The sequence below is a fragment of the Camelus dromedarius genome, chromosome Y, assembly GCF_036321535.1.
Source record: "Camelus dromedarius isolate mCamDro1 chromosome Y, mCamDro1.pat, whole genome shotgun sequence".
In the NCBI taxonomy this organism is placed as follows: Eukaryota; Metazoa; Chordata; class Mammalia; order Artiodactyla; family Camelidae; genus Camelus; species Camelus dromedarius.
In genome coordinates, this window is record NC_087473.1 from 15370743 (window position 1) to 15396310 (window position 25568).

The 25568-nt window shown below is 43.2% G+C and overlaps 1 protein-coding gene across 2 annotated transcripts in view; it reads left to right on the forward strand.

The window, feature by feature from the left end:
* The window catches only part of LOC135320459 (anosmin-1), a 170611-nt gene that overhangs the window by 28361 nt on the left and 116682 nt on the right, over nucleotides 1-25568 (forward strand). Inside the window, exon 2 of one of the 2 annotated variants that reach the window (XM_064483598.1) lies at nucleotides 6024-6071. In XM_064483598.1, the coding sequence (XP_064339668.1) occupies nucleotides 6024-6071 (48 nt within the window). Of the gene's footprint in view, nucleotides 1-6023; nucleotides 6072-15923; nucleotides 15986-25568 lie in introns of those variants that run through there. The other variant, XM_064483599.1, reaches the window with a different exon arrangement.

The window sequence follows — 25568 nt, forward strand, 5'->3', positions numbered from 1 at the left end:
CTATAGCTTGAAATGTGCTTGGAGAAGCCAGGACCTGTGGCTCTCTCGGGGGCCCCGTCATTCCGTTGGGACAGTAAGTAGCAAGACTTCTGTCCTGATGTAGGGCTGTCCCACGTACAGAATTCATAAGCATATTCCTTGTTAAAACTCATAGTAAAGTGTTAATAAAACGTTACGTTTTCCCATATGGCATAGTCTAGAGCTTGCTGTTCTATAAACTTTCTTTCAGTGACTTTATCTACATCTATAAAAAGATAATTAGCACGATTCCTTCGTAAATAATTTGTACTCAATTCTGAAGACAGGTTTTTGTTCAGTTTTTAATATTCTCATGTGGAATCTCTCAGACATTTACTCTGTAGGAAACCCAGTGATGAAGCTGTTTCCTACGAGCTCTACCCAGCGAGGATGAACCATTTGTTCAGCTCTGTCTGTTTCTTTCGTTCTTTTCAGCTCCTCATGGTCTCATGATTAAAGTTTAAATTCTTTTGTACGACTCCCTATTCAATTCACTTATTTATTCAGTCATATTTATTACGGTCACAGTGCTGAGCGGGAGATACAGACAGACTCTGTCTTCAAGGAGGTCACAGGCGACAGGGAATAGGGACGGGGTGATAATTATTAAATAAAAACACAAATACATGTATATCTGGTGACTGTGCGAGAATGCTTTGGAAGAGAAGTGCAGGGAGCCACATGAGCGTGCACAGCAGGGGAGCTGTTATCAGCAGGCTGTGGGGTTCAGGGAAGGCTTCCTGGAAGAAGGCATTTGCAGTGACCTGAAAAATGCAGGGGAGGTGACTTGCAGAGGGCACCAGTTGTGGGTGGAAGGACAGCACTTATAAAGGTTCTCATTCCCGGGCAAGCTGCCAGCTGTGAAGAAGTGAAGCAGAGAATGTGACCAGAGCCTGCATTCCAGTGGCAGGGCCGGTCGGGAGGGCTGGGTGTCTGCACAGGTGGATTTGTGTGGCCATATACCGTTTCCCTGTAGAACTGAGTTCGACGTCAGATATTTGTAGAGTCCAGAGGGAAGATTTAGGGGCGAGGTTAATGAAAAGGCTGTTTATTTTCTGAGGATGAACCACACATTTGAAATCTTATTCATAAACAGCAAATATAAACATATAGCTTTTCCACCCCCTTTTACATAGAACTTGTTTTAGAGCAGTTTTAGGTTCATAGCCAAATTGAGCAGAAAATACAAAGAGTTTCCATAACCCTCTGCCCTCACACATGCACAGTCTCCCCCATTATCAGCGTCCCTTCCTAGTGGTCCACTGTCTGCAGCATCCTTTCCTAATGGTCCATTGGCTGCAGTATCCCTTCCTAATGGTCCATTGGCTGCAGCATCCTTTCCTAATGGTCCACTGTCTGCAGCATCCCTTCCTAATGGTCCGTTGGCTACAGCATCCCTTCCTAGTGGTCCACTGGCTGCACTGATGAACCTTCACTGACACGTGGTAATCACCCCATGCCCATTGTCTGCATCAGGTTTCATTCTTATACATCCTCTGGGTTTGGACAAGTATGTAATGACATATCCACTATGACAGTATCAGACAGAGTTGATTCACTGCCTTAAACGTCCTCTGTGCTCTGCCTGTCCACCTCTCCCTCCCCGCAACCACTGGTCCTTCTACTGTCTCCATAGTTTTGCCTTTTCTAGAATGCCATAGAGTTGGAATCATACAATATGTAGCCTTGGCTTTTTCCTCTTAGTAATATGCGCTTAAGTTTCCTGAGAAATAATTTGGATGAATGTATGGTTGTGATGACTGAAATCAACTCTTTTATTCCACAATTCCAAAGTAATAGGAAAATATTCTGGTTTAAAATGAACTCCTGAACTTTAATCCATGCCTTCATTTTAAAAATCTTTCATGTAACATGAAAACAATCATTGATTAAGAGTCACAGCTAATTATTTGTGGTTTCATAGGGTTGATTTGTAAAATTTAGGTTTGTTGTGGGTTTTCTGGACCAGTTTTAGGTCACATGTTCTGTCCTGCTGTTGGACACAACATATTCTTGTTCAACGTTGTGTTTCCGAAACTGCAGACTGGTTAGTTAGTCCTTGTGGCTGTTCCATACCATCACCTGCTTATTTTTTTATTTTTTTAAAGTAAATTTGGAGTGCGGAGGGTATAGTTCAGTGGTTGAGAACGTGTTTAGCATGCATGAGATCCTGGGTTCAATCCCCAGGTCCTCCATTAAAAAAAAAAAACAACAGTAAAATCTGTTCTAATTTTTTTTTTTTTGCTTTTCAGATGGTTATATGTAGATAACTAATATTCATCTGTCTTTATCCTTCCCTTGTGGGTTGTCTTTGAGTGAAGTGTTTTCTTTACTTGAAGCTTTTGAAGAATTATTTTTCTTTAAGGAAAAAAATCAAAAGACTAGAAATGGAGAGATTTTGAAAACGTCATTGAAATAGTGTCTGGGTGCAGTTATTGAACTTATATAAACTCTTTGAAAGTTGGATTGACTGGCATTCATGTTTGATCTGGTTAAACCAATAAAATACAGGATGTAATCTTTCTATAATTACAAAAGTCCCGCTGTCTGAGCCTACCTGGAGGTTACAATGATGATTCAAGAGGCAAACATCTTTCATGCCTAATGTACTTTGTCTCTTTATTTTGCTGGCGTTAAGCCAGAGCGAGACTTTATTGCACATACTATGTATTTTATTTTTGTTGTCAAGTGACTTAACTGGTGAAGGCTATTGTCATCTGACCAAAAACTTCCCCCAGGCGAGATGTTGAAACGTACTGGATTCTTGTATTTTTCCATGGCTCTCCTGCTCAAAGAGCATTCCAGGTGAGCAACATAGGTGGTTGGTGCAATGTGCATGCACACCTGGCCGAAACACAGTGGCCGGAGTTAATCGGGGGTTTACAGACATCTTTGGGGCCAACAGGCCGGGTTCTTAGAAGTCCTTTGTAGAGATAAATCAGATTGCAGAGAGATGCTGATTGACAAAAGCAAAAGCAGAGAAAGAACAAAACCTTGACATTCGGGGGATTGTTTTAAAAAAAAAATAGGAAACCCCGACCTCAAAAAGGAAATAGAGACAAATTTGGGAAAACATGTGTGTGTGTGTGTGTGTGTGTGTGTGTGTAGAAATTTCTGCATAGGGAAAACTCCATGAGTAAATTCAAAGACAAATGATGCACTGGAAAAATTTTACAGCACCAGTTACAGACCAAATGACTATGAAACCTGATTGGTGCTAACAGCTGCTACAATTGCTAAGAAAAGGGTTAACAATCCAAAATAGAGATGATAAAATGCATAGACAGTTCACTGGGAAGGAAGTACAGGTGGCCAATCAAACACGGTTACAGCGCAGATACTACCATTGCCCCTCAGCCGCTGGCAAACGCAGGAAGACGGCCACGAGCCGGGGGAAAAAGCATGACCCTCACCCCCACCCCCACCGCTCCTTTGAGCCGCACTGATAAGATTGAGCCGGTTGAGTGCCACACAGAAGAGCTGGGAGATTTTCAGTCCGGGAATCCCCTCTACTCCTCAGAATATTAATAATGGCAAATGCAGTAACATCAAAAACCACAATGGCCTTTTTTTTTTTTTTTTCACATCTAACTCTGTGCCAAACATTTTCCTAAATACTTTACATGGATTATCTTTTTAATCTTCCCAAGCAAGCTCTGGCATACTATCTTCAGTAATAAAAGCAGAAATGATTACAATCATAATCATCTCACAAGCCTGCTTGCTGTTGTCCCAAAGACTTCTTTCTAAGGACAGTTTTTCATTTTATGATTAATGGGAAATTTTGCTTTAAATGAAATTGCTTTGGTTGTGGAAATGCAGTGGTATTAATTCCCAGTAAAATGTAAACAGCAGACAGGCTTCGTGGGTATTGGTTTCTCCATGGTGGGGAGGGTGTCTGAGCAGGACGGGGAGCTCTGTGATTCAGGGTGGGGTGGACAGGAGCGTTTGCACTTGCTGGGTCACCGAAGGCAGGCTTCGCTGCATTCGCTGTTTTTGCTGTTGAGGTTTGGCCATTTTATCTACCAAGGAAACAAAAGGCAGTTACCCAAGGTGTGCCTTGTACAGAGCTGCTCACATCTCCCATCCTCTGTTTTTCTTTTTAACTCCCTGACATTTACTAAATTAAAAAAAAAAAAAAAAGATTTCCAATGATAAGTCAAAATCCACTGTAAGCTGCTTTCTACCTGTTTAGCCAGTCTCCTCTCCTCGTCCCCACCCCAGCCCGTGCTCCAGATGTGCTGTTTCCTGAGCTTACAGTGTTCAGGGTGGTCTGGACCAATTCCTGCTCTCCTTCCACGATTATAAATCTGGACCTGCCTTTGAAGCCCACGGTCACTCTCGCCCATTGTGTCCCTTGTTGTCCCTCGTTGTGGTGCTGACGGCTGAGTTAACCAGTAGCTCCGGGGTGTGCACATTTCCATCGCCTTCTTTGACTCCCAGTTTCTTAGTGTAAAGTGGGTGCACGAAGCTTGTGTCATATGTGGGATGACTGAGGGGTGAGTGTGTCACACAGCACGGCAAGTGCCTGCTACCTACACGTGGTCAGTCATACAACCTTTGGATGTTGATTGGTAATAATCTTGTCAAAGGCATATGAGCCCATTAGTCGTATTCTTGTTGACCACTCTTGTGGGACAGTCCGCAGGTGCCACGCCTGCTTTTGCTGCCCCAGTCACCCTGGCGTGGCCTTTGCTGGAGGCCATCTCTGTGACAGCCAGGAGCTGGTCCTGATGCTAGTGTGAAACTTTGAAGCAAAAAGGAAGCAGGGAAGCCTGTCACCTGGACCACACTCTATTTCAGGACCTAAGACTCAGATCAAAGAAAATATATGTATCCTGTGGGGGGAAGGGGTACAGTGCATCTCTCAGGAGCAGTGCAGCAGAGGGGGGCCTCCAGAGCTCCTGGCCATCGTCCAGGGAGAGAGAGACCTGGAAGGGAAGAGGTGGAAGCTGCCCCAGAGCAAGGAGCAGGCCCCTCTGACCTGACTCAAGGAGGCACAAGGTCCTTAACCATGACCTTGGTGAAAAAGCTCTTCGGGACCTGGCCTTTGTGACTTTTGTGTATGTGATTTATGTATCAATTAGCTTCTTATAGGAATACTTTTAAAAAGATATATTGTAGGTTGAACATTCTTTTTCCTTAACTGCAAACAAAGCTGCTGATATTCTTAAAACTGAAAGTTTATGTTAGCCACTATATATAAAAATAGATTTTAAAAAGTTTCTTGTATATAGCACAGGGAACTATGCTCAGAATCTTGTAATCGCCTTTAATGGGAAAAAAAATATGAAAACAAATATATGTATGTATATGCAAGACTGGGGCATTGTACTATACCCAGAAATTGACACATTGTAACTGACTGTACTTCAATTAAAAAAAAAAAAAAAAGAAAATGTAGGTGTTCAAACATGGGAAACGGACTACTTTATCTCATACCCAACCTCAAACTTCAAAAAAACAGGAGGCCACAACATTCAATTCTGGGGTGACGGTTTCTACTATCTCGACTAACCACCCCAGCCTTGCACAGTCTGATGTAATACATGACAACCCACCCATCACCAAAGTTTCAGTCATGGGACGACAGTTTCACGCAGAAATTCAGTACTTGGCTAATGAGTCATAGCCCTCGTACTTGGTACATGTTGAGTAAATGTCAAGCCGTGCTAAATGGTCTGCATATATTCTCCCACTGACCCCATGCAGCAGATAGTGTCATTATGTTTACAGATGGATGAACTGAGGCACAGGGCTGCTGAGTCCCTTGTCCAGAGTCACACATCCAGGGAAAGGGAAAGAGAAGCCTTTACCATGGGATCTGACTTCCAGCCTCAAACTCTTCCATTAGAAGCACATTTTCTATTTTAGGAACAAAGACATATCAGGATGGCAAAATCGATCTTTCCTTAATGCAAATATTTTAAAATTATATTCATACACATGGGGATATGTAGTTTTCAACTAGAAAATTGACTCGATATTTCTTTTTCTTTTTGCAGAACAATGGTTCCCTGGTTTGGTGCCAGAATCACAAGCAATGTTCTAAGGTATGTTCCCTACCACTGTGTCAGTATTTTAAAAATCTTTTAATTTCGGAGCAACTATAGAGTCACAGGAAGTTGCAAAGTTAGTACAGAGAAGTCGCATGCACTCTTCACCCCATTCCCAGCAGGGGTTACACTTTATGTATTTGTAGAACAGTATCAAAAGCAAAGATTGAGGTTGGTATAATGTATGTAGATAGTTCTGTGAGGTTTTACCACATGTGTAGATTCAGTTAGTGTAACCAGCACTGCAGTCAGGCTACATGTATCATTATTTCTATACCCTACCTTGTTTCTCTCCTTATTCTGTAATTTTTTTAATTAAAAATTTTTAAAGGAGAAAACATCTTCTGGTTAGACTAGAAGGTTTAGTGCAGTCTGCTTACACGTGAGTTATTTTGTATGTGTTTATTTTGTTTGTGTGTAGGAATTGCTGGTTAAGTAATTTGATTCTTTAAGCAGTTTCTTTTCCATTTTTGAATATTTCTTGTTGCATATGCATTCTCTAAAGTTATCATTATATTCGTTCATATACTTACTAGCATAAATTTCTTACCTCAGTCCCCAAACACCAAAATCCTTAAAAAGTGTGTGTGTGTGTGTGTGTGTGTGTGTGTGTGTGTAGCTCTAGTCCGAAGTAGGTTTAATATTCAGATTATGTAAATGAATAAAGTTTAAACTTGCTATGAATATTGGAGCACTTGGGGATCTTAAGAGTGTCTGATGAGATTCCCTTCATGGATATTACTATTGAACTGAAAATTGAAGCATTCCTTTGTTTTACAACCAAAATTTCATCAGAGTGTTCATACACGATATATGAAATAGCATATGTATGAAGGACCTTATTTTGAAAGATCTTTCACATTATCTCAAAGTAGATGATTGTAGAAAAAACATTCTTCAACCTAGAACTTTATCGCAGTGATACATTCTGACGTTTATGCATGTGTTGTGTCATTTAATCCACATGACTGTTACTAAAAACAGAACAGAATTATTATGTGAATGTGAAATAACTTGGCGAAAATAAGCTTTGCTCAGTTCTGGCTCTTTAGATCCTGGGCAGAGACGAAATGTCTGGTTTAAGATCCTTTTGCTCTTTTTATAAAATATCATAGGCGTTTGCTCTGATAAGGCATTTTCTGGTATCTGTTACATTATTCATCTGATGTTTGGGTAATTTGTTTGGGTCACCATTGCAGGAAAGGACACATATATGTGTAGATAGGACCGTAAGGCTGACTAAATTTCATGAGTAGTGTTTCTGTGCAGTTTAGTTAGTTGGATGTTACATGGATGGTAATTTGTTGTATCAGTGTTACTTCTCATAAGCATCCCTTTGTCCTGGCCCAGCAAGAAATTAACTTGTCTGTTTTGCACACTTGAAATGTGAATGGAAAGAGGTTCATTGGAACTGCTTTTATAGAATATCCTAATTAAAGGAAATTGCAGCTCTAGGGAATACAGATTGTTAAACCATATTTTATAATTGAATGATCAAGGCTGACATGAGAGACTGAATTTCACAAGAAAAGGAATCAATTCCTTTTGCCTGAAAGCAAAAGTGAATCAATAAGTCACAGCTAACTGCAAGAGAGACTCTGGAATATTTTACAAAGCTGACATAAATTTAAAGGTTGTCTTTAGCCTGGGTCTTCGGGAATGAATCTTACATGTTAATCACAGTTTATCTCCTTTGGATATTATCTGCACTGGATATATTTGCAAATAATTCGATTTTGTATTTGTTTGGAGATTCGTGAAGCTTTTTCCAGGCTTTTCCTCTTGATCTTTACGTTAATCGGGTGAGTGGTGAGCGATGGTAACTCCATTTTACAGATGGGGAAATTCAGGCACATACACATTTGACATTGGTCCTGGAGTCACTCAGCAGACTGCTGGAGGTGAACTCCAGTTTAGAATGACGCCCCCTACGCTGTGTTGTAGAGAGATCAACAACTTGAAAAATCAGTTAGAAGACTGCGTCAGTCAAGTGAAAAAACAAACCATCAAATCAAGAAGCAATGTTGATGATATAATTTTCTAAATGTATGTTAAAGTGCATGTTTTCTGAATATATGTTACACAGTATTTTATAGGACTTTTTAATTAGTCTTGGTGAAGTTTGCAAAGCCAATCACCTTCAGAATCCTCCAGAATAGGGTCTCTTCTTCCCATCTGACTGCCTCCCGTGTCCAGTCTGCCATCATCTCTTGCCTGGACGAATCCAGGAGCATCCTCTTGGGTCTCTCAGCTTCAACTGTACCCGTGGGGCTGCTGGCAAGACCCTTTGAACACATTAGCTGATTCCTGCTGTGGTCTTCCTCACACCTTTTAATATCTTCCCATCTTTCTCAGTCTGAGGCCTCGGTCCTGTCTTGTCCGCCTATGTTCCATGTCCACTTTTCTCCTTGTCTCTGCCCTGTCAAGGCTGCTTTTTCCTCTATCCAGAAAGCTCCTTCTGCAGAGTTGTCCTGCTCACCGCCACTCCCTCCCCTCCCGTTCACGTCTCAGCACAGTCGTCACCTCAGCCTTGCCTTCCCAGATCCCCCTCCCACCCACTTATACACTTCATCGTCCACATGACCCCCTGCACAACATTACTGAGTTAGTCCTTTATCTCTGAGAGTCTGCCTCCTTCACCAGAAAGCGAGCTCCCGGGGGCACCGACTTCGTACTCCTTGTTCATTGCAGTCTCTTCAGAGTGTAGAACGCTGTTTGGCACAGAGTAGTTGCCAACAACTGTTTGTAGATGAATCCATGAGTGAAACCTGTTCATTACATTTTTTTCTTCTCCCGAAGGACATCATGACTCTAGTACCTTCAGGAAGAAAGTTGCGATCCATTTAGTGTCTGTGCCTCTTAACACGATGATGTATGACGAATTAGGAAAATCAGCACCTTTTCCCTGTAGTGAAGGCAGCACTGTGAAGTCGGGGGCTTAGATGACGGAGAGCAGCGACTTCCTGCCCAGCATCCCTTTAGGCCAGTGCTTCTTAACCTGGGACCATGTTGTTCCCAAGGGGGACACTGAGCAATGGCAGGAGGCATTTTTGGTTGTCACTGTCAGTGGTGGGAACCTACTAGCATCTCACAGGTGGAGGTCAGGGGTGGTGACAAAAAACTGCAATGCACAGGACACCCTCACGGTGAAGAGTTTTCTGGCTCCAAGTTCAGCAGGGCCAAAGGAGGCTGAGAAACCTGATCTGTGCATTTTGAGAGTTAGAAAAGAATTTAAGAACACAGTTCTAAGTCTCAGTAGTTTTGCTTTATTATATGAAGGAAAACAAACATACAGTTTACTGAGCGTGTGGTATGCACCAAGCACCTTTGAAGGAACTCTTTATATGTAAGGAATTCTAATTCTCATCATATACAATTTCTGTAAAAGACCAGATAGTAAATATTTTCATCTTTGTAGCCCATTAAGTCTCTGTGGCAACTCCCAAGTCGTCCACTGTAGCATGAAGTCAGTGATGGGTAATACGTAAACCAAGGAATGTGCCTGTGGTCCAATAAAACTTTATTCATGGGCACTGAAATTTGAATTTCATAGAATTTCACATCATGACATTTCATTACTTTTCCCCAACCAGTTAAAAATGTAAGAACAGTTCTCCGCTCACTGGCGATGCAGAAACAGGTGCTGGGCTGTATTTGCCCATTTGCCATAGTTTGCCAGTCTCTCTTCTGTGCCTTACATTCACATATGCAAAACCAATCGAAAATAAAGCAGTAAAATTGTGTCGGTCTCTCATTACAAAGGTATATCTTGATGTGTTCAAACTAAAAAATGGGCAGCTTCTAAGATCATGTACGGAACGTTGGTGGTCAGCACGTGAGGATTTGTTGAATGAATGAATGGTAAACAATAGAAGGAAAATGTCGAGCACGTCACAATTAATTTTTGAAAGTTCAGTATTAAAATGTGATTATTAAAGCCAGTAAAAATTGTAAAAGACTTCCAAGTGGGCAGGTGAGAGATGACTGGATGGACTCTCTGTGGCACTCTGCCAGGTCACCTCCATTGTCTGTCATCTTTGAGCTGTACTCTTTCTCTGTAAATGGTAGAAGGCTGATGATAATTCAGACGATTCTTGTCCACGGAAATGCAGATGACTGTGTCCCATGGAATGCAGTTGATGCAGACCCCGTGAATAGACCGTTTTGCATCTGTTTGTAACTGCGTTCTAGCATTCCTTCTCGTGTGCAGACATACTTGTATTTGGGTTTCCTCTTGAACCAAATGTAACTTACTACTGGTTCTTGCAGTATTTCACAAGTTAAACCAAATCTTTGGCACTTGTTCATTCTAGATTTGCATGAGAGTCACGCATTTACTGTATAGAGATGTGTCTCCTTTGACCTTGCGCTCAGTTACCTTTCTACACCTGCACCTAAGAGTGGCACTCCTGGTGACACCCACCCGTGTCTGCGGAGCACGTGTGCTCATCCTTCTCCTTTGGGATGTTGTGACTCACTTGACTGTTGTTTCCCAATTAGTTGTAAGGATTTGTGTTGAAAAGCAGTAATTCAGGGCTCAATCTTGGAGCAGTGGCATGCTGCTTTGATCTCAGTGGGAGTGCGGTTCTTGTAAGGGCTGTAACTCCAAATTCTTAGTCATTTTCCAAGTTGTTTTCAGAGCCACATTTAGAGGTGAGGAAGATTGGTTTTGTTTGCGTGAACATCTGGACGGCTTCATTTGACATCTGTGAAATGTACTGGATAAAGGTCAAACCTCTGGAACGTAACTGAATGTGACTGTTGAAGGTTTTTGTTTTGTATTAGATGCTCTCTGTGATTTATGTGGTAATGACTGTAAATCCACAGAGCCCCGAGAAAACAGATCTTAAGGAAGAAAAGGAAAACTCAGGCACACGTGGAAATGCGCTAGGTCTAAATGCCCAAAACCCAAAGTTGAGGTCTTTATTTCTTTGCAATAATAATAAACAACAGATTGAAATTTCAGATGTATTATATACTTTAAAACACTCAAAGCCTATTGTAATACTTACTGCATTAAATCTCTATTGTAATATTTAATATTCACAGTTTTCCCTGACTTTGTATTATCATCTTCAAGGGCAAAGTTGATCTATAATGAGAATCTCTTGTCCAACGTATTGATATCTTTTGGGAGTTACTGCCAGCTAAAAATTGGCACTTGCCATCTACCTCTACAAGGATTAAATCACGAGCTGCTGCAGCTGCTGACCTCAGACACCCCCTGAAAGGAGTTCAGGGCGGAGATGAGGAACGAGGAGCTCTGTGCTCTGGGAAAAACTGGCTGGACAGGCCTTCAGATAGTTAGATATTTTGAGAAGAAGATTTTATGAGCCCAAATTCCTGCATCTTCTCATATGTAGAAAAGCACTAAAAATCATTAATGGTGACATCTCCTCGCGCCTGGCCACAAGCCTCTGCCTCAGTGTGTGCTTTACTGCATGTAACCCCCTTCACTGAAACCATATATAAATAACAGTGACATTCCCCTGTACCCACCTCTCTGGAGCAGTTCCTCAGAGCTCTCTGAGTGCTGTCTCCCGGGCTCTAGTCCTCATTTTGCCCAAGTAAAACTTAACTCAGAAGTCTCACGGTGCGCATTCTTTTTCAGTCGACATTACCAGTTATTTCATAGACAGAGCGCCCCTGACAGTGATGGTCAAGAGAAGGTGTAGGTTTGTACTGCCAGAAGAGTACAGAACTTCTCACGTGTTATCATTAATTCCCTTTATTTTGGATGCCAGTGTTACCATTTCTGTAAGTAAAGATCGTGACATTATTTCTAAGCAAGTGGGACGTGATAATCTGGAAAGAGAAGAGAGGAATATTCTATTTCCTTAAGCCAGTGGTGGACTTGCAGTTTGTATGGGATGCATATGAAAAGAAATGGTTGGGTGTGTAAGAGTTTGGCTCATGTTCTTTTGGAAAAGCCGTCTGTGCGTGCAGCGTTGTGACAGCACGATGAGTATTGTTGAGTGTACATTTGTTGGACTGTCCTGTAACATGCCAGGAAAAGCATTACTGTAACTACCCCAAGGACCATTAGGCACTTTAGTGCTTACCCAGAGATGGAGTCTCTCCTCAGGCACACCTGAGCCCGTGGATTTCCCAGTCGCCGTGCAGCTGAAAAATCGAATAATCTGCAAGTTCGAGTTAGGGCTGGACGTGCAGCTTCATTCTCAGGACTCCATCCAGTGTCGCTGTCAGGGAGCATTCAAGCAAATGTCATCTCTCAGGTAAAGGCAGACGTGGCAAAAAAGGAAGAACCAAGTGAGAGCATGTGAAACAGAAAAACCGAAAGAACCTGTCCATGAGGCAGCTACGTATACACCTTGTTTCAGAACTTCCTTCCTTCAGTGGTAAGTGCTGGGATTCAGAGGAAGGCGAGCCATTGATTGTACCCAGGAGAGGTCTGCAGTGCCTTCTTCCGGCCCCAGCCTGGGGGACGCGGGGGCTCAGCTCTAATTGGAGCCTCCAGCCTGAAGGCAGCCCTAGCTGGTGTCACCGATTTGCTTTCCCTGCTCTGTCATTCTTATGGTAAGTGTTTTCTGCCTTCACGCTGGGAACTTTTATCAGACATATTAGCGTGCTTTGGGGCGATCATTAGCCTGCAGTCACTGGAACACTGCAGGGTTTTCTAGCCTAGAAACTAGGCTGTGTGCTGAAATAACACACAGAACTTCCTGCCAGGCTCACAGCACAGTCAGCAATTCAGGAAAAGAACAGGTGCTTACTTGGATTTAAATCCAACACGTGACATGTGAACAGCCCCACGTGCTTTTGATTTTCTGTAGCAATTTTTATGAGTGTGAAAGTCTTCCACCTGCTGTAAACTTTGAAGCAAAGCCACGTGGAGGAGAGAAAGCATCTCTGTGGAAGTCCTTAGCCTCACCTCTTCCTGGTAATTTCTGCTCCCATCTCATGAAAGAAGATGCAAACGGAATGTCTTAAGTGTGGTTCACGACAGAGGAAGGATTCCTGAAAGCCGGCGTTAGAAAGGGAATCCGTTTCGAACATGTGAAAAACGTGTCCGTCAGGACGTGTTCCATGCTGATTGTGGGCTGACAGGTGTGTTGACATTGTCGTGCATTCATCAGAAGGCACACGGAGGCGCTCCGACTGTTGAAAGACGCTGGCTTCGATCTGGCGACCAGCAAAGAGCACCAGTGCTGACTGTGGAACAGGAGGGTTATGTTCTAGAAAGGAGACCACATTGGATTTTAGTAGCTGGGAGGGAGAACTTGTGGGCACTGAATATGTCACTGGGCTGGGTTGCCTCCCTTCTCCAAGGATGGTCCCTGTCAAAATAGTCTCGACCGAAGTGAAGACGCTCCCTTGAATTGACGGGGTCACCATTTGCTTTTCTCTCTCTGTGATTTTGACTCCATCGTGTTGGCAGTCCTTGACATGAGGGTCAACTTGTCCTACCTACTCACACACAGGAATTCCTCTTGGGAGCCTGATTTGTGTTGGGACATAGTCTGTCTTAGAAACATTATTTCTGTTTTTAAGAGAGCAGTTACTATAGGAACAGGAATCCAGGTATGCATTTCAACTTGGCTTTTTATTAACTGGGGGAACTGGGAGGTAGGCTTGCTACCTAATTTGCCTGAAGGAGGAATACAGGCTAATTATTGGGAGAATTAATTTTCCTTTCTTACAGGAGTTCTCAATTTCCTCTCTTTGACGTAGAAGAACTTCCCTCACCCTGTAAACAAACATGTTAAACTACCTTAGTATGTTTGTTTTGCAACTATTTGGGGTAAGAGAACTTTCTTGTAAGACTCATTGCTCAAAGCATGATGTTCTTTGGGTCATGTTGTGACTGAGCCAAACTTGGGTCCGCGCGCCCACGCAGTAGTCTCCCGACCCTGGGCTGTGGTGAAGGAAAGTGCGGCTTTTATTGAAGGTGTGACAGAGGAGCCTGGGTGGCTCATGCTCAAAAGACTCGACTCCCCGAGGCCTTTCAGGGAAAGGACTTTAAAGACAAGGTGAGGAAGGGGCCCTGATCAGCTCGTGGACATTCTTCTGGTTGGGTGGTGGTGAGGCCGTCGGGAGCCGACATCACCAACCTTCTGGTTCCAGCTGGTCTGGGGATGGGCTTGTGGTCAGCATCAGTTAACTTCTCCCACCTGGTGGGGTTTCACTGTCTGCAAAACAGATGAAGGATGTGGGTCCGGATATGATCGATAGCCCTTGAGGATGTACCAGAGTCCTTGACTTTGTTTAACAGCTAAACTATCACTGTTTTGTCTTGTTTGACTGTCCCCCTTTGTTTCTGCCTTTTCTCACTTCTGAAATTAAATTTGCTTTTTGAAACTCAGGGAAGGCCTAGAAGGCTAAAATATTTCTACAGACAAGAGGCAGGCAGAGGGCATGGGGCTGCGGGGTAACGGGGTGCAGTCTGTCCCTGGAAGGCCCCATAGCGTGCTGCCGGGTTACAGTGCAAAGTGTGTGTGAGAGTGTTTCGTGGCTAAGCCAGTCATTTGCTCTAAACTCTTTTTCAACCTAAAATTACCATTGCTGTGCTGTATGGGATAGAGCATTGAATGTGTAGCTTCTGTTCCCCTAGGTAGGAAGAGAGAGTGACTTTTCCTGAGGAGGATCCTTGTCACGTCCTCCCTTCACGCTACTTGACACATGTCTAGGCAGAGAGGGGATGGAATTTTTATTCAAATAGTCATCCTCGTTAGGGGCTTCAGTTCTCACAGTGGATGTCAGAGCTGACAGCAGTTCTGGTAACTGTGAAATGACAGTGATGTGTCGACAAGTCACTGTACCCCTGGTCCTTGCCAAGGACTCATATCAACACCCCATAACCTCGTGGTACAAGAGGTGCCAGAGGGAAGCAGGGGTTACACATGCCTCGTGGATGGATGGTCTCCAGAAGCTCTTCGAGCCATGCCTTGATTACAGGACTGATCTGTGTCCCTTCACCATCTCACAGTCGTCCTTGGCATGTACTGAACCCCATTTGCTGCAATGCAGCTCGTGTAATATTCTCAGAAACCATCTCAGAAACCAGTCACTCTGAGGAACTTGCTGAGAACATCGGTCTGTTACTCTGTGCCGTCTTCAGGAGAAAACGTGGGAAGACGTTCATCGTGTGCATCTATTCAGTACTCAATATGCTTCCCTCAGCAACTGGTAGATGTTTTAGCCTGGAGCCACTGGAACCAAACTGTCTTCCCCTTAGAACTGGCCATTACAAAGCTAGAAGATAAATAAAATTTCGTGCTTTAACAAGGTTACTGAAATTGATCCCATGTACTTTGGGAACCAGCTTTGTACCTGACTCCAGTTTTTATTTCTTTTATCTCATTTTTCTCAACCATGTGAGATTTGCTTTCTGGCTGTATCCTATGGGCCTCTGTAAATCGTGTTGAATCCTTTTAAGGGCGAGAAAGGCTGTAGATAAATCCATAAATTAGTAAGTAACTTGAGGAGCGCCGTACTGGGGCTGAGACTTGCCTGGCGCGTTGTTGAGCTTCCTGAACCACTTATTACACAATTTCATGGTGAGCTGAGGTGAGGGGACGAGGCGGCTGTATTCCTACCGAAGCTCCTTCCGCTGGGCCGTGATGACGGGGGACTCTGTCCTTGGAAAGGAGTGACAGTGGCCACTTGTCAGCTAGGTGATGGCTGTGGCTGGGCAAAAGAAACAAGAAAATGCAGCTTAAATGGTGAAACCAGGGGGTGCAGGAGGGACGTGTCCTGATGGGAAATGAGGTAAGTGGAACAAAGGTGAAAAGCTTTTGTTTGTGTCGCCTTTTGGAGCCAAAGGGGTTTGGCCCTGTCTTCACAGATCTTAAGTCATAAATAGCAGAGGTCAGAGGATAGTCTTTAAAACCACACAATAAAGAAAGAACTTCTCTCAACTGGGTCTTTTCAGAGGACAGCTACCAATGTGGGTGAGTTCATTTTCCATTTGTGTGGGGGAAGGGATGACTCAAAGCGGGCACTTTGTGAACGTCTTTCCTTCTATGTCTCGCTCGCTTGCTCTCTCTCTCTCTCTCTTTTTTTTTTTTTTTTTTACCATTTTAAAAATTGGAGTGTAGTTAATTTACAATGTTGTGTTAGTTTCAGGTGTACAGCAAAGTGATTCAGTTATTCATGTATTCTTTTTCTATTCTTTTCCATTATAGTTTCTTTTCTTAAAAAAATTTGGGGGGGAGAGGAAGCATTAGGTTTATTTATTTACTTAATAGATTTGAACCCAGGACCTCGTGCATGGTAAGCATCTGCTGTACCCCTGAACTATAGCCTCCCCCCTGCATCATAGTTTATTATAAGATGTTGAGTGTAGTTCCCTGCGCTATACCGTACGCCCTTGTTATCTCTTTTATGTATAGTAATTTGTACCTGTTAATCTCCAGCCTCCTAACTTACTGCTCCCTGTCCTTTCTTCCTGGTTACCGTAAGTTTATTTTCTGTCTGTGAGTCTGTTTCTGTTTTGTAAAAAAGTTCATTTGTCTTTCTTTCCTTTCCTTTCTTTCTTTCTTTCTCTCCCTCTCTTCCTTCCTTCCTCCCTTTTCTTTCTTCCTTTCTCTCTCTCCCACCTTCCCTCTCTCCCTCCCTTTTATTAGTAGTAGTTAAGTGTTGACGTTGCTCTCTGTGAAGGACCTTACCAATCTGCCTTAGGTTACTGGAGTCCGTATGGAAAATTTTAGACATAGAGAAGCACCTGCGGGTGAAGTGGGCATTTCACCTCCTGTAATCACAGCGGAAACTCCACTCCAGCGGCACAATGGGCATCTCGACGTGCTTTTCGTTGTACCCATAGCTCAGTTGCCTTCCATGTGCATATTCATGTTAGAAGACAGGTTGCAGGGAAGGCCAGGTCAAGCAGGAGACATTTGCTGGTGGTTAGCGAAGTGGGATCCTGTGCCATTGCCTTAGTAAACGGCACGCACTTTAAGTAATCACGAGTGACTGATTCTGCACCCTGTTCCACGTGGGACAGTGTTTACGACACGAACTGTGGAAGTTCCTGGGGCCAGGCGGACCTTGCACCGTGCAAGCAGAGGTCACTTTAAGCGTTCGGCCGCCCGCCGATGTGGCCAGTTGAGCCTGTGGCAGACTTTCTCATGTTCCTCGACGGGGGCATCCTGGGGGGGGGGCTGCCCCCCTCCTCCTCCTACTGGGTCCTGCTTACTGATGAAGGTGGGGTCTGGAGGGCCGCGCAGCTCCCCGTTCTCACAGCTGAACGGTTGAACTTGGGCGGTTGCAGATGAATGAGCCGCCTTTCCCAAGAGAAAGTGCACAATGGCTTCGGGACTATTAAGCTGTGAAGATTCATGCTCTGGCGTTTGGGAGTGTGTGTTCAGCAAGTTTTCCTTGGGGAGGGAGGGGGGCGTGTGCGTTTTGGCTTTTTACATCCAACTGTATGCACATTTTCCCTTTTTGTATGAGGAAATAATGCCTGCACTAAGGGTAACCCTCCCCTCCTCCTAAATCCTTCCACAAAAAGATACTTATTAAGGCTGGCATTCTGAAGAACTAAATGCTTCTTTAACTTTGCTTTATCTGCTTCAATGAGCACAGTGTACCGAGTCCGGGGAATTCACATTACGGCCGCGAGCCGCCCTGCCTATTCTCTAGGGCTCTTTGGGCACAGAAATAATCCCTTCCTAGAATCTTTTGAGAAAGCGACTGAAGTATGCGGGCTAATCAGCTGTAAATCTTGGCCATCCCGAAAGTATGGCGTGAAGTCGCATCGAGAAGTGTTCCGATCCCCGAGAAACCGGTCACTCTGTCTGTGTGAAGACGGACTCCAGTTTCAAGAGGCAGGGAAAATCCGCAGCAAACACACGGGTTTGCTGTGTTTTAAAGCCTCGCGATGCTGCCCCTTCGGCACCCACCCTCGCCTTTGTCCTTTGCATCCTGTGTATGTTTCTTTCGTTTCTTTGTCATTTGGAGACAAAAAGACAATGGAACTCCTTAGAACTTTTGTTTTCCAACTGGTAATGGAGAATATTATAAGGGGTAGTGAACGCTGGTGGAATGTTGAGTTACACACCCTGGGAGGCTTTGCTGTGTGACTTCTGAATCGTTTTCTGCTCGGTCCTGGGACAATATCTGGGAGGGAAAAATAACCTAGTTTGGGAGAGTCACATCTCCAGGCCTTTGTGTGCCGCTGTGCTGAAATCCCCCGTGTTACCTCATTAGCTGTCATTCTGCTGAGGGGTGCCGTCTTGCTGAGGATGAAGGCAAAGCTAGTTTGCTTGCATTTTCCTTTATAGTAGCATTAATCAAGTCTTAAGGTACTTAATGTATAGAGTTGAAGGCTCTTTCTGAACCACCAGAATCTAACGGCAATGGGACGATGGTGATTGCTCTCTGACAATTGAAAGGCAGAATGAGAACTTCGTTGTTGGTCAATGAAATGTCCCTTTTTTACCTGCCTCACCTTTCCCTATCTTCCTCTGTCTGTACATACACAAACCACGACCACGTTTCCATCCTGAGATGCAGATTCAAGTCCATACTCATCACTTCTGATTTATGGTCCTGTTGAATCCCTTTAAGTTGCTTTATCCTGGTTTGGACACGTTTCTCCTCCCTGTTGCATGAGAGACAGTGAGCGACATGTGGAGAGAGTCTGGTCTCTGGGCTCCAGTGCTGACGGTGTCACTTAGGAGCTCTGTGGCCAAGCTGCTTATTTGTCACCCCCAAACTTGTCCCTCTCCCTAGAGTCTCCAATTAATTAAAAACATAAATATTCACTCAGCCACTCAACCTAAAAACTCACCAGCCTCCTTAGTGCCGTCCTCTCCTTTACCTTGGTACCATCCTTCTGCAGAGTTCTTCAGACTCAGGTCTCCAACCAGTTCGCCATCCTCCCTGCTGTATGTAACTCCAGCATGTGTTGTCCCTGGCATAGACAAGCCCCATGGCCTCTACCTTGCTCCCTATTTCTGCTCTTTTAAGACTCCCAACTTCTCAGAGCAGTGCTTCTCAAACATAACTGTGCTTACGTCTCCTGGTGAGCTTGCTCAGATACCGATTCCTGGGTCCCACCTCCAGAGGTTCTAATTCAGTGGGTCTGGGCTGGGGTTTGAGAGTCTGTATTTCTAGGAGACCTGCAGTGGGGCCTGTTGCTGGCCCAGGGTAGTTTCAAGCCTCTCACCATCAAGCCTGGCGATAGCCGTGGGGCTGTCTGCAGGTACTCCTTACCAAGCTGAGAGAGTTCCCCGTGATGCCTACTTTACTGAAAGCCGTTGTCATGAGAGAGTGTCAGGTTTCGTTAAATGCTTTTTCTGCGTCTATTGATATGATCGTAAGAGTTTTCTTTCTTTGGCCTATTGATGTCATGGATTACATCTCTTGGTATTTGAATGTTGAACCAGCATTGGAGTCAACGCTGGGACAAATCCCACTTGGTCAAATGTTTGTGTAATTCTTTTCATACAGCTTTGGATTCAGTTTGCTAATATTTTCTTGAGGATTTTTGCATCTATATTCATAACAGATATTTTTTACAGCTTTCGTCTGATGTCTTTGGTTTTGCTATTGGGGTAACGCTGACCTCATAGAATGAGTGAAGAAGTGTTCCCTCTGCTTCTATCCTTTGAAGCAGATGGTAGAGAATTGGTCTAATTCCTTTCTTAGTTGTTGGGCAGAATTCACCAGTGAACCCACATGGGCCTGGTGTTTTCTGTTTTGGAAGACGAAAGTATTAATTCAGTATCTTTAATAGATACAAGCCTACTCAGGTCATCTTTCTTCTGTGAGTTTTGACAGATTCTGTTTTTTAAGGAATTGTTCCATTTCATCTACGTTATTGAATTTGTGGACATAGAGTTTTTCATAGTACTTCTTTATTATACTTTAAATTTCCATGCGGTCTGTAGTGATGTCCCCTCTTTCATTTCTCATATTAGTCATTTGTGTCTTCTCTTTTTCTTCGTTAGCCCTCCTAGAGGCTTAATGATTCTACTGATCTTTTAAAAGAAACAGATTTTGACTTTGTGGTTTTTCTTTATTGAGTTCCTGTTCTTAATTTCATTTGTTTCTGCACTAACTCTTATTATTTCTTTTCTTCTCCTCACTTAGGATTTAATTTGTTCTTTTCTTTGCTAGTTTTCTAAGCTGGAAATTTAGATTACTGACTTTAGATCTTTCTTTCCTAATATTAACATTCAATGCTATACATTTTTCTCTAAACACTGCTTTCAGTACAGGCTACATTTTGAAACGTTGTGTTTTTGTCTTTATTCACTTCAAAATAATTTTAAATTCCTTCTGAGAGTTCTTTGACCCATGTGTTATTTAGAACCCGTGTGTTGTTGAATCTCCACATGTTTTGGGGTTTTGCAATGATCTTTCCTCTGTTAACTTCTAGTTTTCATTCCACTGTGACCTGAGAGCAGACGTTGTATGATGTATATTCTTTTAAGTTATGATGTGTTTTACGGCCCCGAATGTGGTCAGTTTTGGTGTGTTTGCTGCTGCTGTTGGGTCAATTAGTCTATAGATGTCAGTTACATACAGTTGATCCTTCGTGCTGTTGAGTTCAGCTATGTCTCCACTGATTTTCTACCAGCTGGGTCTGTACGTTTCTGAGAGAGGGCTGTTGAAGTCTCCAGCTATGATAGTGAATGCATCTATTTCTTCGGTTTCTACTTGCTGTTCTATTTGTTTTTGTCTCACGGAGTTTATGAAGAATTGTTATGTCTTCTTGGAGAATTGACCTCTTTACCATTATGTAAGTACCCTTCTTTATCCCTGATAACTTTCTTTGTTTTGAAGTCTGCTCTGTTTAAAATTATTAGAGCTACTCATGCTTTCTTTTGATGAGTGTTAGCCTGGTGTATTTTCTCCATCCATTTACTTTTAATCTGTGTGTGTCTATTTAAGGCAGACTTCTTGTTTTTTGGGTCTTGTGTTTTGATTCACTAACAGTCACCATCTTTTAAATTGGTGCATTTAGACCATTGACATTCAAAGTGATTATTGATATAGTTGGATTCATATCTATCATATATGATAATGTTTGTTGCTTTTGTTCTTTGTTCCTATTTTTTGTGGCTTTGAGCATTTTGTGATTCCACTTTCCTTTTTTAACATATTACACTGTTTTTTTTTAACTCTATTTAGTGATTGCCTTAGAGATTACAATATACATTTACAATAAATTCAAGTCCACTTTCATATAATCCCATACCATTTTACTGGCTAGTGTGAGTACTTTATAATAACAAAATAATCCTAATTCCTTTCTCTTTCATTTTACTTAAAAATAAGTAGACAGGAATATGTATAAAATTATATATTTCTATATAAGCATATACATTATAAACTAAAAATGTGTATATAAAATATATATTTATTTATGTATAATAGATACATAGGCACACATGATCAAATAACTTGATGCTGTTATTATTTTGAACAAACTGTTATCAATTAAGAATAAGAAAAGATAAAATTTGGAATTTTATCTTTTCTTATTCCTCCTTTGATATCCTTTTTTCCCTTCTTTATGTACATCTGAGTTTCTGACCTGTATTATTTTTTCTCTCTAAAGAACTTTTTAACATTTGTTGCCAGGCAGGTGTAGTGGCAAAAAATCCCCTCAGTTTTGGTTTGTCTGAGTCTTTATTTCACCTTCACTTTTGAAGGATGATTTTACAAGGTAAAAACTTCTAGCTAGTGGAATCCACCCACCCCCCCACCCCAGCATTTTAAATATTTCTGTCCACTCTCCTTACTTGCTCGATTTCTGAGGAAACGTTAAATGTGATTCCTTGTTTCTTTGTAGGTAAAATATATTTCCCCCCTCTGGCTTTCTTGAGGATTTCTTTTTTATCTTTGATCTTCTATAACTTGAAGGTGAGATGCTGAGGTGTCGATGTCTGACAGTTAGTCCACTTGTTCATTGAGCTTCTGGAGCTGTGGCTTTGTGTCTGATACGATTTTTTTCCTCAGCTGTGTCCTTATCTACTCATAAGTGCAGGAAAGGCATTCTGTATTTGTTACACTTTTTGATCGCCGGGACATTTTTTTCGTTCGTTCTTAGCATCTCCACTTCGCTGCTTACGTTGCCCACCTGTTCTTGCATGCTGTCTACTTTTTCCTTTAGAGTCCTTAGCATATTGGTCTGAGTTGTTTTCAATTCCTGATGTGATAATGCTCACATTCCTGCCTTGTCTGGTTCTGATGATCACTTTTTCTCTTCAAATTGTCTTGTTTTGCCTTTGGGTATGCCTTGTCATTTTCTCTTGAAAGCTGGATATGTCTACCATAGACGAAAATGCTGTAAAAAGAACTTCAGTTAAGCAGTGGTTAAGGTGTGTAAGGAGTGGAAACATTCTTAGTCTTCTGATTAGATTTCAGTCTTTTAGTGAGGCTGTGCCTCTGAACTAGGAACGTATTAAGTGTTTCTGAAGCTTTTTCTCTTCCCTTAGGTGGGACAGAATGGCGGAAGCTAGCTGACGTTGGACGTTTCCTGTCCCCAGGTCGGTTAGGCTCTGATAATAATACCCAGCAGGTCAGGGTCTGGTTAACTGGTGTCCCTGAAGCAGGCCCTCCCAAGAAGACATCTTTCAGAATGGTTCCTTTTGGAGTCCCTCTGGAGTTTTAACTGTCAGACTTGTCACCTGCAGTCTCCAGCAGTTGGTCAATTGCAATTCAGTTTCCCTACCCTGGCCCTGGTTCCCGCGGTGGTTTTTTCCACCTGGGGATTTCTGCTCTGGAAAGCCATAACTTCTTGTGTTCACCTGTCTCTCCAGTCTTGGGAGCTCTGGCTTGTTCTGTGTCCTCCCGTGTCTTACGGGTTTCAGGCAAAGTTGTGAACTTTTTAGTCTGTTCACCTTTTTATTGGTTGTGAAGATGGACTGGTGACATCCAGATTCCTTACCTATGGAACTAGACACTGGAGGTGACTGTGCCAACGTTTTTGCTGTGAAACTCTCATTTTCCACCCGTGGCCAGATTGAATTCCTTCCTTCTGTGCAGCCTTTCCTGACCTTTATATTTTCCTCAGTCCCAGGACTGATTAATCAGCCCCTCCTGTGCACTGACACAATGCTGTGTTCACATTTATTGTCTTGGAGTTTTTTGCTTCTTTGTGTTTGCATGTAGAACTCAAGATGCTCGAGTCATGGAGCCTCGTTACCCTCACCACCACCCCCAGCTTTATTATAGTTTGTTTATCTTCCTTCTCTCCCTTACATTTGTTCAGCTTTACTTATGTTGTGCCCGTGTGCCTGGACCAGTGCCTGTGGACGGATAATGAGGATGAGGCGATGGGATGTGGGCTGGATATAATTTTAGTCTTCTGTATCAGCATCCTTCACGTCTCCGTTCTGAGAAGGGCCTTCTGATCAGTATATGTCTTTCATGTCCTTGACGTACATTGGTGGTAATCTGGCATTTTTAGTACATCAAGGTTTGTCCTAAAATGTGTTGATAGCAGCTGTGGCTTGACTTCAGTCCTGATATGAATATCTTTCATTTGGTTAAGATTGACAGTGTGCACGAGTCTTCACGTAAATGAATAGCATTTGCCTTTCAAAGCATCTTTCTGAGAAGCGGAGGGAAAGTTTTAACTTTGTTTGACAGTGTGCGAGACACGAGGTAATGAGTAGCCTTCTCAGTGTCTCATGGCTAATAGGATGTGAGGGCAGTGGAAAGGACCCTAGTGTCGTTGGTAACTTTGAAAGAGGGTGTAGGAGAGCCTGGAAGCCAGGAGCCTGACTGCATGTGAGTTGAGGGAAATTGGAAAGGGAGAGATTTGATTCAGGTATGGTACCCTCTCCTTTTGGTAGTTCGGCCGTAAGGCGAAGAGAAAAAGGGAAATCCGGGTTTGAAGAGGCAGGACAATCTCTCAGACAGGTTCAGCTGTTTTCTCTTGAAGGTATATAAATCCATATTCCTCCTCACATTGCTCTATGTTGATACTGGTTTTCACTGCCCTGTGTCTAAGTGCTGGGTGACTAGACTAGTGTAGAAGGAAAACATCCTCCCTGACCCTGTTGGGTTCCCTCGCTCAGCCTGTTGGCTAGAACTTGGCATTTAGGCCAGTACCAAGGCAGGGTGAAGACAAATAGCACAGCACTGGGACGTCTCGTAAAACTGCTGTGATGTGGTACCTGCCACTGCTCCTCACAGCTTCTCGGCCAAGCACGTCACAGCACCCAGGATGACATCAGTGGGACCGAGAAGTGTGTGTCGTCATGGTCACAGACCATCCTCTTCTAGGGAGGGCAGAAAACGTGGGATCAGTGTGCAGTCTGCATCGCTAGGAAGAGCACTTAGAATGATGAATCATTGGGTTTAATCATTAGACATTTATACAGGTCTGCAAATAATGGCAGTGATAGGAGATAATTTAACCCACTTATCCTGAAGTGATCACACCTAAGCCATTGCTTGCTGAGCTGTGTTCGGAGCGGTGCTCTCGCATTGACACGGGCATGAAACTCCTCTGAGGTACGACTGCTTAGTGCAACTCACCTGGGTGAAATGGTGTCATTCTTTAATGGGTGAGATTTCAGGCAGTGCTTACTTAATGTACACTGTATGCATACGGCTGTGCTGGAAATCATTTTTCTACCAGCTAAGATTTTAAATTATTTTACGTTATTCTGCTCAATGTCTTGATGTCTTCGTGATGCTTAATTATCCCAGGGTGCAGCCAGGCAGCTCTGTGGCTTTGGCTGTATCTCCTCCCTTCCCCTCACAGTTTCCCAGTCAGGGAACCTTAGAGAGATGCATCTCATTTTGGATGAATAATCAGAGATCTGCCCAGATGTCTTTCTATGACATTTGTAACTGTCTTTGGCCCTTACAGACCACGGGTTACTGGTGCCATGTCACAGCACCGTGCAATGCACCAGTGTGTCCAGACGCCCTGTCTGGGGGCCTGCTTCTCTAGACGAGATTCCTCCAACTTTCACGTGCATCCGCTGGAGATACCGTTCAAATGTAGATTCAGGTTCAGCAGGTCCGGGTGGGGCTCAAGCTTTTGCATTTCCAGCAAGTTCCCCGGGGAGCCTGCTGCTGTAGGTCCATGGACCGCGCTTTGAATAGCGAGAGTCTAACCAATCAGACCGGGAACACCGCAGCCCGTGGGGGTAGCACCGTATCTGGAATAGCGTTGCCCGTTAGCGGCAAAGGTTAGGACACATGGTTGAGTGAATTTTCCATTTGACTATGCATAACTGGGTTTTCTTTTCTTTTCTTTTCTTCTTTTTTTTTTTTTTTTTTTTGCTCTTCATAGAAATGCTTCTGTGCCCAAGCCATTAGTTTATTATTGCACCGCGAACTAAAATTCATTCAGACAGGCTGGGTTCCAGGAACTTTTATTGTCATTACTTAAAGAAGGAGAGATTGGTCTAAAATATGAATTTTTTATGCAGTGTTGCATTGGGGTGGGGGTGGGGAGTCTCATTGTTAGCCGTCTGCTCATCAACCAGAAAGCTTCTGTGATGTGGCCACAGACAGTGGATCACGTTACCCAGTAGAATGTGGGCACTAGGCAGGAGAGGG